General features: G+C 42.6%; 1 protein-coding gene across 5 annotated transcripts in view; it reads left to right on the top strand.

Moving 5' to 3' along the window:
* RASGEF1B (RasGEF domain family member 1B) overlaps positions 1-14,542 on the top strand; it is a 433,337-nt gene that overhangs the window by 392,394 nt on the left and 26,401 nt on the right. Inside the window, exons 1-2 of one of the 5 annotated variants that reach the window (XM_077774796.1) lie at positions 1,661-1,738; positions 13,681-13,863. In XM_077774796.1, the coding sequence (XP_077630922.1) occupies positions 13,687-13,863 (177 nt within the window). In that variant the 5' untranslated portion in view covers positions 1,661-1,738; positions 13,681-13,686. Of the gene's footprint in view, positions 1-1,660; positions 1,739-1,782; positions 1,867-1,933; positions 2,158-13,680; positions 13,864-14,542 lie in introns of those variants that run through there. The other 4 variants (XM_077774797.1, XM_077774799.1, XM_077774798.1 and 1 more) reach the window with 4 other exon arrangements.

Here is a 14,542-nt window from a genome sequence, read left to right as displayed (position 1 = left end):
ATACGGAGTGCGGGTCAGGGAAGGCTTCTCTGAGGGACATTGCTCCCAACCCATTTCGTATATTATCTCTTTAAATTAATCTCACACACTGTGAAGAAGTTACTTTTATAAACTCTGATTGCTATTTTCATATGAGTGAACTGGGGCCCAGAGTCCTTCGGTATCTCTTATAAGGTTTGATAACTGGCTAAGCAATAGGACAGAATCAGAGTTTTTGGGCCACAGAGCTCTGGAGCTGTCCCCTTAATGTCTTACTTCTCACATGGGAAGCTAGAACGGACCCTGGGGGAGCTACCAGAATGGAGAGCAGGAATGTGGTTTGGTAAAACATTAAATCAATATTATCGTAGTGTCCCTTTTATATTTTGAGAATCTAAAAGAAACATTTATTGTTTGCGTGGGAAAGAATTTACGAAAGTAAAACCGGGCAAACTCTTCCGGGGGTGGTGGGCGTATCCAGAGGTTATTAAGGCTATGTCAAATATTTCCACTAAGAAATCCTGATTTAGTCCAACCCTTTTAATTAATTGCTGCAGGCCCGGGAACCTCAGTATCGCACATGACTCGCACAATCTCAGACGGCTTGTTTGTTACAGAACCAGGGTGGAAAACTGAGCTTGAAAGCCGAAACAACCAGCACCACCACAGTAGTCAGGCCGGGCAGCCAAGGGCCTCGGTGGCTCCGCACCGCGGCCTCCACCGAGCTCTTTTGGCTGAACGGCTTCTCCTTTAAACTGCAGAGAGGCTTGACGTGAATTCCTGAGCTGGGGAGACCCAGCTGCAGAAGAAAAGGAGAGAGTATAATTAGAGGAAGAGAAGTGAGAGGAGGCACAGATGAAGCTAAGAATAGGCAAGGTGAACTTCAAGATGACGGTTTCTGCACTCGGTTGGGAGGAGGCAGACAAGGAGGTTGGAGCAGCTACACACAGGGCTCCTCTGGCTCAGTAATTCTAATTACAGTCCTATAAGACAGGTATGGATAGTGTTGTTTTTTATATAATGGACAACTGAAGCTCAGAAAAGATGCTTTACTGACTCAAGGTCATGTAGCTAGCAAGAGAGTCTCCTGATGTTTCAATTTGTTTTTTTCTTTCCTTGGGTCTCTTTCTCCTCCTATTTGTTCCCATCGTTTCTTCCCTTCAGTCTCTTCCATCTGCACAAGGTGAAGCATTGAGGTTTTTACCCTTTTTCTAAAATAGTTATCAAGTATCCAATGATAGAGTGTGTGGTTACCATGACAACACAGCCTTCACTGAGGACTGGCCTCGGCTTTGCCTCCAGAATCATATTTCACGGCACAGATCCCCTTCCTTTGTGGCACTTGTAACAGTCTCAATTTTATATTTTGTTTGGGTGACCATTTGCGTAACGTTTGTCCTCCCCCAGACCGGCTGTAGGCTTCACAACCGCAGGGCCCAGCCTGCTTCTGCTGCCGGGAGCCTGCCCCCGGCGTTCTGCACAATGCCCAGCCTTCGAGCTCTGCGTAAATATTTGCTAAGCAAATGTTCCCGTGGTTTCTCTCAAGCTCTCTTCTGAAAGTACATGGACAGTAACCTTTGGCTCATAATTACGATAATAGATACTGTATAACGAGTCGGGCCGGTACTTGCAGGTAGTACACAGGTAAATGAACACACACACACACACACACAGACACACACATGACTTCACAAACAGCCCCAGGCGGGCGGACTCAGGAGGAAACGCACGCCATTCGGAGCTGGCCGAACCGACGCAGGTAAACAGCGCAGCGCCGGGCTCCTCGGGCCTCCGCACTNNNGCGCGCTTTAGCTCCCTTTTCTTTGGCCGCGCTGGTGGGCGCGCGGCGAACAGCCGGGAAGCCGAGGACCCGAGGTCCGTCTGCAGGTGGGTTGTTCTCGGGCCAGGCGGTTCTGCCGGAGGGACCGGAGCCTGGCAGCGGGAGCGCGCGGCCGTGCCGTCCTCTGCTCTGTCTCGCGCGGCCCCAGAGCTCTGCTCCGAGCGCCCGGCTCTCAGGCGCCCCGGCTGCCGGGTGCGCTTCGGAGAAGCGGGAGAATCGGGGCGACCAAACGCTCTCTGGCACAAAGCGCCTGGAAACAGCTAGAAGCAGAGGGGGGTCCCCTGCCTGGCCCCCGAGGACGCCTGGGGCTGCCCCGGGAGCGGACCCGGTGCCAACAGGTGCGGGGCCGAGCCGCTGGGGCGCGGGCAGGGGCGGGCTTGGATTTTGCTTTGCGTCTGTCGCCCTGGTCCCGAAACCAGGCCTTTTCTTTGATATCTTAGTAGTTTTTTGAGGATTTGTCTTGAGTTCTAGTCGCGCTCATCCTTTCTTCATTCTCTCCTCCTTTCCTGTGCACTGCGAGGTTTTTTCCTTCTACTTCTTGGCTAGTTTTCATGCGTGTTGCGGGTGGGATGGGGGAGATTGTTTATTTTTGGTGTCGATGCCCAATAATCTAAGGTCTGATTCTTAGGAAGGGGCAGGGAGCAGAAGTCATGTGCTCGCCACTGACGAGGTGATATTTGTTCATCCCTCCGTTCACCTGGCGAATTTGGGACACACCGAGTCTCCGGGCACTTGCCCGAGCTCAGGTGAGTCGCCTCGAGACACCTGGCTAGGTTGTAGTAACTTGAGCCAAAGTCCCTAGGAGCCTTGTGGCAGCTGGCATAAAAGAGGCTCCACTTTCTAGGGGAACCCTGGGGACAGCTTCAGAGCTGTAAAAGAGAAAAGGCGGAAAAGAGGAGCTACTGGTATGCGCACACCTGTGTGTGTGTGTGTGTGTGTGTGTGTGTGTGTGTGTCTGTGTCTGTCTGTCTGCATACCACTGGAGTATTGCTTCACACCCTACCCGAACCAGATTGACGCAGTTCAGGGGACAACAAGCCCCCTGACATTGTAGAGGGTGGCACAAGTGAGGTGAATAGCAGGAAGAGATCCCTGGGCAGCGACGTTCTCTTCAGAGTGTGGATGTGCCCATCTTCGCCAATGACTTTGGTGGGTACAGTGTGTGTGTGTGAATATGCACACAAATTTGTGTATGTGTGTTTGGGCCGAATACGTCTCCAAGGAGTCCTTCGTCAGCAGCACCACGTGACCGCGGTCAGGAACTGCTGGTGTACGTAGATCTATATTTAGCCCTGGATGATCTCCAATGGCCGAGGGAGGGTCTCAGAACTGGGTGCATAAAGGGGAAGAGTCTAGGGCTCAGGGTGTTGCACTCGAATAACGTCTGGTACAGTCACACTCAGATGGGGTGAATAATTATTCTTTCCTCCTGAAAACAGTAGCCAGAGCTTGGCATGTGATAGCTATGTCTCAATTTAAATAAAACGCAGTTTGACGTCTGCGATAAAACCTTTGCTAAGAAACAAGGGGGTTACAATTAACCAGAGGGCAGACGTGTAGATATTTGGGAGGAAAACCACTGGTCAGATGAGGTTTGAGGCAAATGTAGAATTGATTTTCAAAAAGAAATAAAAGCAAAAAAAAATTTTTTGGCTGCTGAGATTTTTATAACAGAATAAAAGAATGGCAGCTTCTTAGGTCCTATCATTAATGGTTATTTTATTTGGGGTGGGGGGTGGGACAGTGGTTGGGCCAGTGAGGACTCTGGGGTGCTTTTGACAGAGATCAGGTTCACAAGCATTGCTATATCATTCCTTTCAAGCAGATTTTTCTGGCAAAGATGAGAAGATCAGCTACTGATTAGTAAGTTTCTTGTTGGCATTATTCCACTTCTTATCCGTCAATCCTTTGTTTTCCTGGAGGTGGCAACATTTCTGGCTACTAAGCATACTGGCCTCCTACTTCCCAGTTCTCTAATGGAGTGTTAAATTCTTAGAATTTATTTCACCCATGGTTCATTTTTAGTCTTGCTCCGTTTTATGTGCTCCCCATTTTCCCCAATATCACCACGCCTGATACCTGGGATAACAGGGTCTTTTGGAAGAGAAAATCACTGGAAAGTGTTTGTTTACATTTATTGTCTTTTTGCCCCCAGCTTAGCATCTAAGCTACTGTACTCTTAGATATATACAACTTAATGTTTCTAAATGTGTGTTGTTTCTCACAATACATATTTCTTACATTACTGGTAGCATTACATTCTTGCAATCTAAAATTAATCACTGGGTGAGTTTCTGTGCTAGGGAAGGTACCTAATTATGGCACATTAAGTGATAGAAGCAATGTTATCAATCTCTAAAGGCCACCTGGAGGAAGTGGACTTTGGAGAAGCAATTTGGATGGCTCCAGAGAGTCTCCCCTGAGACAGGAGATGGGGAAAAGAGGGCATTTCTTCCTTACTTAGAAGAATTTGGAATTCCCTGAAGCAGGGATTGAGAATCTTGATTCTGATGCCACAAATAATAAATGGAAAAGACATTATAATGTATTGTGAAGTCTTAAAGAGACAGATTGTACTACTGAAAATACTGCTTAAGATTTATGGCATTTTTGGGATTAGTGGTTGAATTCAGATATTGCCCTCCCCCCCCTTCACTTTTCTAGAAATATGGCTATTCTTTTTTGGTTCTCCAATGAAACCTACCCAAAAAAATGCATACAACCCTTGATTATCTTAAAATAGCAGATATTGTAGCCCAGTGCTGTGGCAGATTTCTGATTTGGGAGTAGGGAGGTGGGTTCTATATGAACTGGAGTCCTAACAAGTCATTTGTTCTCTCCTCCTACTTGCAGTATCTGTAAAGTTGATGGGGTGTTGAGCTAGATGATTTATAAGTGACTTTTAGTTCTGTGACAGTGGATTTATTTTGCTGTACTATCACTTCATGTATTTTCACCCTAAGTGGGTGGAAGATGGAGAATGAAGTGTCTGCAGTTAGATGTTCAGCTACTTTCTGGGTGTATGAAAATGAAGAGAAGAGAGTGAGGTTTCTTTTTATTGATAACCACTGTGTAGAGATTTAATGTTTTCTTGACCTGCTTTTTTCCCTATAAGTGTATTAAAAAATACTAATCATCAAAAAAGCTGAGTTTGAATTTTTTTTAATTTACTAAATCAGTGCTAACATTTATACAATTTTTAACGAGCCTTTGACCAATCAGTTTTTCTTAGGTTAATATATTTATTATTTTATTTCAAGGTATATCTATATCTAGAAGTCCTTCCTTTAATTCAAAGATTTATTAGGAGGCCCTGACACGAAAGCCAGTTTTACACAGGGAAAGTACAAATTAACCTTGTAAGGAAGGAAGACACTTTACAGGCTACCCATATCTATTTATCAAAAAGAGAAAGGATAAGCATAGTTTTTCAAGAATTTGCAGCCCCAAAATAAAATTATCTCAAGAATCGTGTTCCATAGTAAAATGTAAATAGAAGATGCTGCTTGTTTACTAAGTGTCCTCACTAAGTATCAGATCATTTTCCTGCTGAAATGAATTGGGTTTGGAAGGATAAACCCCTTTAGTAAAGGATGCTCCCCATATGATACTCTATAATTTGGCTTGAGAGCTTATGGTATAAATGACGATTCAGCCATCCAGTATGGTAGCCAATAACCACATGGGGATATTTAAACTTAAGCTTAATTAAATTAAACAGAATTCAGACTTTAGTTTCTTAGTTACACTAGCCACATTTTACATGCATAATAGCTAACTTGTGGCTAATGGCTACTATATTGGGTAGTGTAGAAAAGGACCATTTCTAATATCCAAGAAGGTTCTTTTTGACAGCATATAATTTAGATAATGATGATTTTGATTATCCAGAAGATCGCTCTTATCCTTCTGAGAAAATGAAATTGTTAATTCTCATCATAGGCACCTAAGACATAGGAAATAAGACCGACTGACTTTTTCAGCCAGTATTTTCAACTGTACAGCATGAACAATGCCACTTTCCTAAGTTCAATAATATGACAAACACCAATTTCTTAGTTTCTATTTCACCCAGAACTCCAGCTGCCCTTTTACTTTTCTAAACCAGCACCCACTCTTGCTACTGGAAAGCACCAATTTTTACAAAGACCAGGAACGTGGAGCCATCTACTGGAAAGATCCGGAACTACATGGAAGTTGTAAATTCAAAACAGGGAATATCAACATGTTCTGTGATCTGTGCCCGCACAGTAAAGATTTATCTTGTAAAAAAGTTTTAAATGACTCTCCAGGCCCGTTTAGAGTTGCCATGTAGTGAAATATCATTTTGTGCTTTAAAAAAACTGTTGCCAAGATATCCCCAAGACAGAAGACGACAATTTTTGCTTTGATCTCCTTCCAAACCAAAGATAGTCAACTCTCTTGCTTCAGCAATTAGGAATTAGTTAAGATTTCTTAAGTAGCATCCAGGATAAATCAAGCAAAATGCAAATTCTTTTTTTTATAGGAAGCTTGTAACAAAATAAGTAAATACCACCAATTTCATCGTTATGGAGAGNCGTCCCCCCCCCCCCCCCCCCGCCAGTTTATAGAATTTACTAAGCATCTGGGGCTCAGTTCCAAAGAATGTACCTATCTGGGAGCGAGTTAATTTTTGTTCACGTGCCAGAGAAGTGAGTTGATTCTGAGTTGTCTACTCTGCGTTGCTTGCTCTCTCAGCAACCATCCTTCTTTCTCAAGGAGGTCAGAATTGTAGCATTTCTACAGTTTCCATCGATGTTGCTAGAAATCTCTGCCTTTAGGACTTCCACTGGCTCAGGACAGATGCAGGAGGATAATCTTCTAGACATTTTCAAGCTGAAAACAAGCCACATTTTAGATAGTGTCCGAAACGTGACTTTTACTTTCACCTGGACTCAAAAGCATATTTAGCTACACTCTTTGAGCATGTGGTTAGTCCTTGTATTCTAAGATCCATAATTGCCATGAGGAGGCTAGAAGCACTGGAGGAAACCAGCTGCCGTAAAGCTGAAAGAGGTGAATGCGTTCCCCTGCAGCTTGCTGGATCCTCAAATGAAAAAAGGAAGAAGGTGCATGTCACCGAAGTGCAAAGTTCCTTTGGAATCTAGATGGGAATTGGGAAACCGGTAATTCCAGGATATTAAATTAAGCCTCTCCTCACTAAACAAATACACTTTCAAAGTTCAGCTGTGATAGAGAGGCCTTCCTCTACTCCAGTGGGTTTGTTTGCCTTCTTTTTAATTGGGACACATGCCCAGCATTTAAACAGAAGCTAAAAGATAGGGATCCATATGAAGGCACTGGATTTGTTCAATATTTCACCAAAGTACTCTATGATGAAATATGGATTCAAAGCCCCTTATACCTTTAAAAAAATTTTTTTTTTTATGTTTTATTTATTTCTGAGAGAGAGACAGAGACAGAGAGAGAGAGACAGCATGAACAGGGGAGGGTCAGAAAGAGAGGGAGGTACAGAATCCGAAACAGCCTCCAGGCTCTGAGCTAGCTGTCAGCACGGAGCCCAGCATGAGGCTAGAACCCACGAACCGTGATTTCATGACCTGAGCCGAAGTTGGATGCTTAACCGACTGAGCCACCCAGGCACCCCACCTCTCTCTCTCTCTCTTTTTTTTTTTTTTTTTTTTTTGAGTCCTGCCTTTTCTAGCTCATTCTCTTAAGTGTACAGGAAATGCTGACTGGACGTTCTGGTAGAGATTTACCCAGCACCAACAGCAGATGTTGAAGGATAGCTTTTGATTCAGTTCCCACACCCATCTTTTCCTCAACCTCTTTTCCGATTTGAATTGTCACCTGAAACCACCTTATCCTGGTGCACCTGCCTCATCATAAATAACATTGTGCAAAAGCAGTCACTAATTCAAACACAGTCTGCTGTTTGGAAAAAGGCAGCTTTTCATCTGGTGCTTTCGTTGGTTTGAAACCATTAGGCATGCCTTTCAAAGCCATTCATCCCTTAAATCACCCAGAGCTTGCCTCCTTGCTTCTGGATCAGTGTCAGGCTGAACTTTTTCAGAGTCCTTGGAAGAACATGATCTATCTTCATGACTGAATTAGCTGCCCCTGTAACATATCTTGCCTGTCAACCAACTTTTCAGCTTACCAAGTTAATTTTAAGAGTGAACATTCATCTTGTCTACCTGAGTTGGATATATCCTGTACTTTCCTTTGGGAAGTTTTCCAACAGAACTTGTAATCTGTATGCTAATTTTCATGGCTCTGAGCTTTCTTTTAGCCTGGCTCATTGTTTTAAGAAACAAAATCTGTTTCCTGTCGTCTCGTGGCATCTTTCCCCACCCCAAGGTGCCATCACAATTTAGGGGAAAGAAGATACCTTTTTAAATATCACTACCCAAACCAGGAGAAGCATCATTTTAAAATTCTCTTTAACTTCATTTGATCGGTACTACCTGCAAATACAAGTATTCCTTGATAGCTAAGGAGCCAGGCTTGAATGTGTTAGACCAAGGTTCCATTCAGAACCACCATGTTCTTCTATGAAGAGGATTAGATAAGTCATATCTAGACTCTGTGCAGGCCTGCACATGTGCTCCTAACCTGGGGTCTGAACCAGCTGAAAGTATATGCAAACTTGTAGGCATATTTCCCTGAGAGCATTGTGGGGAGAGGTTTGTGATCTCTCTAGGAAGTGAAGAGCCACTGGCCACATGGAGTGTATTTTGAGTTTCCAGGAAGAGATTTACACATGAAACTTTGTGAGAACTGCTTATGCGATTAACCTGTCCTCTGCCTTATCTTTCTGCTAGCGATTTGAATGAAGTCAGCAGGTTTTTCAAGTATTTCATCTAAATCTCTCTTTTCAAAGGAATTAACTATTTTGAAGCTTGACTTCATAGTAGCGTAATGCCAGTATATACCTTAATGCTGTCACACATTCTAACTTGGGGAAAGTCAGTTTTTCCTAAACAAGATTTTTGGTTAACAAACCCCCCACAGATAGGTGTATTGGATTGGGTGAAATTTGTGCGAAGGAAGGGAAGTAGACACCGGGAAGTGCTGGTTTTGAGATTATGTGGGAAAGGGTAGAGGGGAGTAAACTGAGAATTTAAAGGACCCCAGGGACAGAAAATATTAATTGTGAGAGCTGTAAAGAGAAGGTTTGCTGCAGATAAGAAATCAGAACTACACTGAGATTAAATAAATAAGTAAAGGGAATCTCTGGGATACTAGCAGCCTCACCCTTCATCCTTCATGGTCTACAAAGGTCATTCGCACGTGATGCCTAGAGTTCATACTGCCTGAGGAAAAATATTTTTCTGGATTCTCATGTCCAGTACTTGGATATTTTCTTGGTTCTTGAAAACAAGAACCAAGCTAATATACAATCTTCTGAGCCTCATTTTTCAATTCCAGAAGCAAAGCAAGTAGAATTCAACTCTTGGATTACACATCTGAATAATACTAAACAAAAGTAGTTCTTTTTTTTTTTTTAAAGTTTGTCTATTTATTTATTTATTTATTTTGAGAGAGAGAGAGAGAGAGAGAGAGAGAGAGAAAGAGAGCTAGCACATAAGCAGGGGTGGAGCAAAGACAGAGAGAGAATCCCAAGCAGGACCCATGCTGTCCGTGCAGAGTGGGGTATTGGGCTTAAACTCATGAACTGTGAGAACCATGACCTGAACTGAAATCAAAAGTCAGTTGCTTAACTACCTGAGCCACCCAGGTGCCCCTGAACAGTGGTTCTTGATATGAGTAATAACGGGGAAGAAAGATACTTCAAAGAAAACCTACTAGGTTTATTCTTAGGTGTTTAAGGTACACTTCCCAAAGAGTACTTTCTGTACAATTCTCCTGACCTCCCTTTGTTTGCCAAATGTATCTATAACACAAGGCAGTTGTTCTTTCTAGAAAATGTCTGGACTGGCCACTTGTTAGAGATTGTCCAGAAATGGGTTTTGAATACTGTGATCCATGGTCTTTATTTTGGTAGTTTGTCTCATTGAGACTTTTTACTGGAAATGTATAACGTAAACAGAGTCAGGAATTACTGCATTTAACTGAATCTAAGATGCTGTCCATTGTAAAATACTCTTTTGTTTCATGTGTCACTGAAAAAGAAAAAAGATATTCCTTTCTTATCACTAGACTATGTACATTTCAATTACAAAAATACTAAAATATAAAGATGTGTTGATAGTATTGTTTTTAAATAACAGTAATTAGTGGCATTAATATATCTTTGGAGCACTGACTTATATAGAACATGTAATCCACGTAAAAAATATAAATGATTCTGATAGCCTACAATTTGGAATAGACCAGCAGACTTTTCATTTTGTGGTTAAATATTACAACTTCAAGGACGACCGTTTGCAGTATAACATGACATAGTACAATAAATTTTGAACCTGGAACATGAAGATCTAGGCTTGAAATACTGTCCTGTGTGTCCCTTATCTGATGAATAATCCCAGTCAGTTATGATAGTTCTTCTGAACCTTAGTTTCTTAGCCAGTCAAACAGAGTGAGGATGCCAAACAGGAGCTGTAAGAATCCCAAAAGGCATTTGTAGGCAGTAAACCTTACACAAACAAGAGCTGCTGACATTCTCAGAGCCTTCTGCACTGTGCATCTAGGCATTTCTCAGGTGAGCAGCCCTAAAGGGGAATCAGAGAAGCAAAGGAAGGTGAAATGTGGAGACCTTTTCCTGCACAAATGATTTCATAGTAGCAGAATGCCCAACTAAGGAAGGGAAATTGGCCTTAGGGCCAATACCTTAGAACTGAAAAGATGCTATCTTGAGTTTAAGGCAAGGTAGAAAACTATGACCATTGTTCATAAATAAGGGGTTGGAGTCTCCTGGAGTGATTCGAATCTCAGCATTTGGTGGTTGCCGTGTGCAAGTTCAACTGTCAAGATAGTTCATGGGGAAATGAAATCAGTTGATTAGCAGAGCTTAGAGCTGATTAGAAGGCAGAAAATGAACTGTGATGTTGACGTTATCTCAGTTTGGTTTCCATTACTATTTGCAATATTTTCCTTGGTGCTTGGTTGGAGAGGATTATCTAAGTGTTGATATTTTGTAACTCTTCAAAGAGATCCTATGAGTGATACAGTTTCCAAGGAACAATACAAAAGCCTTTAGCCATCATTTCTCCAATAATGCTCTAAGAAGAGCTTTGCTATAAAAGAATATGATAGTTTTGTTGTGCTTTTTAGTTTTGGAAGGAGTGAGCAAAATTGGGAACAATTTTCTAACTAAAAAACATTCAGGGAGGGGGGTTGTGGGGGGCAGTAAATTACCTTCTGAAGTCTTCACAGCTATGAAGCACCAGATTAGGGCTTTATTAAATCTGAGTGCTGGGTCAGATCTGAATCCTTGTCTGCTTCGTGGGAGTGAATAATTGAGAAGTACAGATACTTGATGGCTTTTGGTGCTGCTTCTGTAAAAGGGGACCGGATGACCCTTGACTATTGTCAGCTAATGCTTACTGTCAATAAGCAGAAGGCAGCAGGGATGCTGGATTCACAGGAGTTCCACTGCGTTCACTCATGCTGTAGACACATCACTGTGAGGTCTTAGCCTGGCCACTTCATTTCGCTTTCCAGAGTCTCAGTTTGCACATTTATAAAAATAGGAGATTGGAGCAGATTGTGATGGCACTTGGGCTTTGCCTTCTTCCATGACCATTTTTGCAGTCATTGCTGATCACTTAGGACACACGTTCTCCCACTTAGCTACAACCTTTCAATTCTTCTCATTCATCAGGTCTCCAGGCACCCACTTCTAATTATAGTTGGAAAATGAAGAGAAATCTATTTTTCATTCGGGACCAGATGATTTCTGTGATCTTTTTGAACTTTGAACATTTTCTGATTTCCTCAAATTCCCAAGTCTATTGGCCAACCATCTTCCAAAATCATTTTATTAGGATGATTTCAGCAGTGATGAATAGGTGGAGAAATCAAAGAAAATTCGTAGGACTGGCAGAAAAACAAAACAAAACAAGAATAAAAACCAACTCCAAGGGTATGCTAGAATGAGTTTCATGAACTGTCATCCTGTTCATGAAGGACACTGTGGTTTTAACCATCTAAGAGCTTTTTTTTTAGCCACAGATAACCAAATTCCAATGGACAGTTCCCTCCAGGCTGTCAGCAGTAACTTCTTGGCGCTTCTCATCTTGGGTCTCAGAGTTTCAGTTTAAGGACATTTTGAGTTTCTCAGGGCAAGGTAGATGGGCTCTTTTTTTTTTTTTTAATCTTCTCACCAACAGCAACTCGTTTACAAAGATTATATTGCACATGAATCGTACAAACAAAACTGGCAATTTGAAGAGGACAGAAGCACACTTCATCCTCTGTCTTATAAAATGTTAACATTGAGTTATTTGTTTAATAATGATTTCTATGTGCAAGGTCTTACCAACTACGTGTGCAGCACGTGTGTTAATGTTTACACCCCATGTTCTGGATCACGTCCTGATCCTTTGGCTGTTATGAGCATGTCCTGCCTCAGCGAGAGGCAAGGCATCGGCAGGGAGGATGCCAGTGGTGACCAGTCTCCCGGGGTGATTCCCAGTAATCAGCTTCTTCCCATTCATGGCTGTTTTTGCCTTTTGTGTTCTCCCTCGGCATAAGTTTGGGGATGGAATAGAGTACAAAATGCTGAAGCTTGTTTTCTGTTTCTTTTTCTTGATCTTCCCTTCCCAGGTGTCCTTATAGTAGATTTTTTTTTTTCCTTAACACCCAACCCCTGGCCACACCTGCTGCGGGACATGCACATGTCATGATGCCGTGATCCCCGTTAGCTGGAGGTGGAACAGATGCGCTTGGAATGAAGGGCTCCACACCCCTTCCCCATTTGGATGCAGATATCTTTTGGCATCTTGAAAGAAGGATTAGCCCAGGTTGTGTCCTCCTGCAGCCTCCACACACCCCGTCCCCATCAATCCAGAGCCTTCCTTCATTGTCTGCCTTCTGAAACTCTCAGTCTGGCAGCTCCTGAATGCCTCCATTGTTTGGACACAGTGCCAGAAACCAAAAGTTTGTTCTCAGAGTCGGGAGCTCTGTCCCTAGGAATCCGAGTAATAACTTAATAGCTTCTGGCCTCCCCTGAGCACCCTCCAAAGGAGCTTCTCGTTCCCCAAATCAGGTGCCTCTCGGCCCGTGTTTACTGAGAACTGAGGCTGTATAGAGCCCCTTCCCCAAAAGAATTTGACACAAGGGGTAAAAATCGACAGCATCAGATCTTCCAGTGGAAGCTGGAGTCCCCTTAAATCTCTTGATACATACATAACGTTTGGGAACACACATGCACTCACGTGCACATGTGTGCACACACTTCACACAAACACACACACATAGTATACTTTAAGTCTAGGCCTCTCTTACAGTTTTCTCAACTTCTGCTTTGGTTATCTCCTACTATGCCCACTGTTAGTCCAAGACTTCTTACTTGTTATGTAATTCTTCCCAACCAACTGGGAAGGTTTGCTCATTTCTGCCTTAGGATCTAACACTTGACTCAGTGAGATAAAGCAATTGGAAGCCCAGTTTTCTTCCTGCAAAAGAGTGATATCTAAATATGACAGCTGGAGACTTGAATCTAATGACCTGGATCCTTTGATCTAAGCATTTTATAGTATTTGACTGAATGACATTGGTACTCAAGACTATGCATGCGTGTGTTACTCAAAGAGCAGTGTGCTTTCTTGATGGGTTCTGATTTTTGGATCTGACCCTAACCCAGTTTTAGAAGTACTTATCTCCTCATTACTATGAAACCTTACTTTTCTTTTGGACTGCAAATTACTCACACTATGTTTTCTCCTTTTTTTTTTTTTTTCTTTTCATTTTAGGAAAGCATGCCTCAGACTCCTCCCTTTTCAGCAATGTTTGACAGCAGTGGTTACAATCGGAACCTCTATCAGTCTGCAGATGACAGCTGTGGAGGGCTGTATTACCATGACAACAACCTCCTCTCTGGGTCTCTGGAAGCACTCATCCAGCACTTAGTACCTAATGTGGATTACTATCCGGATGTAGGTATCCCTGTCCCTGTGACACACGCTCTTGGTATCCTTCCAAAAAAACGCACCGTAGTAGGCAGGGGCCTTGATACTGCTGAATTATAGCTGGGTTGCTAAGAGTTTTTCGAATAAGAAACTGCATATTGATTATTGAGTATTTTGAGATCAGTTTGAGCCTGGGTATGATTCAGATTTTGCTTATTGTCTACAGTTTGGTTTCTCTTCAGGGTTGGTGCCACCCTGCAGACAGTCAGAAACCATCTAAGTGAAGTAGCTGTAGCTTTAATTTATGCCTTTACCTTGGTCCTGATGTAGAAATGCCAGAGACGTTGGATCCTCCCAGAATATTTAATGCCTTTTTTGTTTCCAGGCTCATCACTCTGCTGAGAAAAGTGAAGTCCATAGGTGGGAAAACTTTACAGAAAGGAAAACAATAGTTATAGTCAAGATGCAATTCTTTATAGATTGCTAAAGTTTTACTTTGGTAGCCAACATTTATGTAGATAATACTTCCCAATCTAAGGAATTTGCTTACATTTTCTCAGCCTTTACAGCAATTTCAGGAGGCCAGAGAGGAGAACACTGAAATTCAGAATGTTGAGTAATCCACACACAGCCTCATCCCCTATCAGCAGTCAAACCTAGGTTTTCTGTTTGTGGGCAAGTGGTGTTCCCCACCCCCCCCCCACCC

The sequence above is a fragment of the Crocuta crocuta genome, unplaced genomic scaffold (assembly GCF_008692635.1).
Source record: "Crocuta crocuta isolate KB4526 unplaced genomic scaffold, BGI_CrCroc_1.0 scaffold237, whole genome shotgun sequence".
NCBI lineage: Eukaryota > Metazoa > Chordata > Mammalia > Carnivora > Hyaenidae > Crocuta > Crocuta crocuta.
This window is presented reverse-complemented; position numbering and strand designations above follow the sequence as displayed.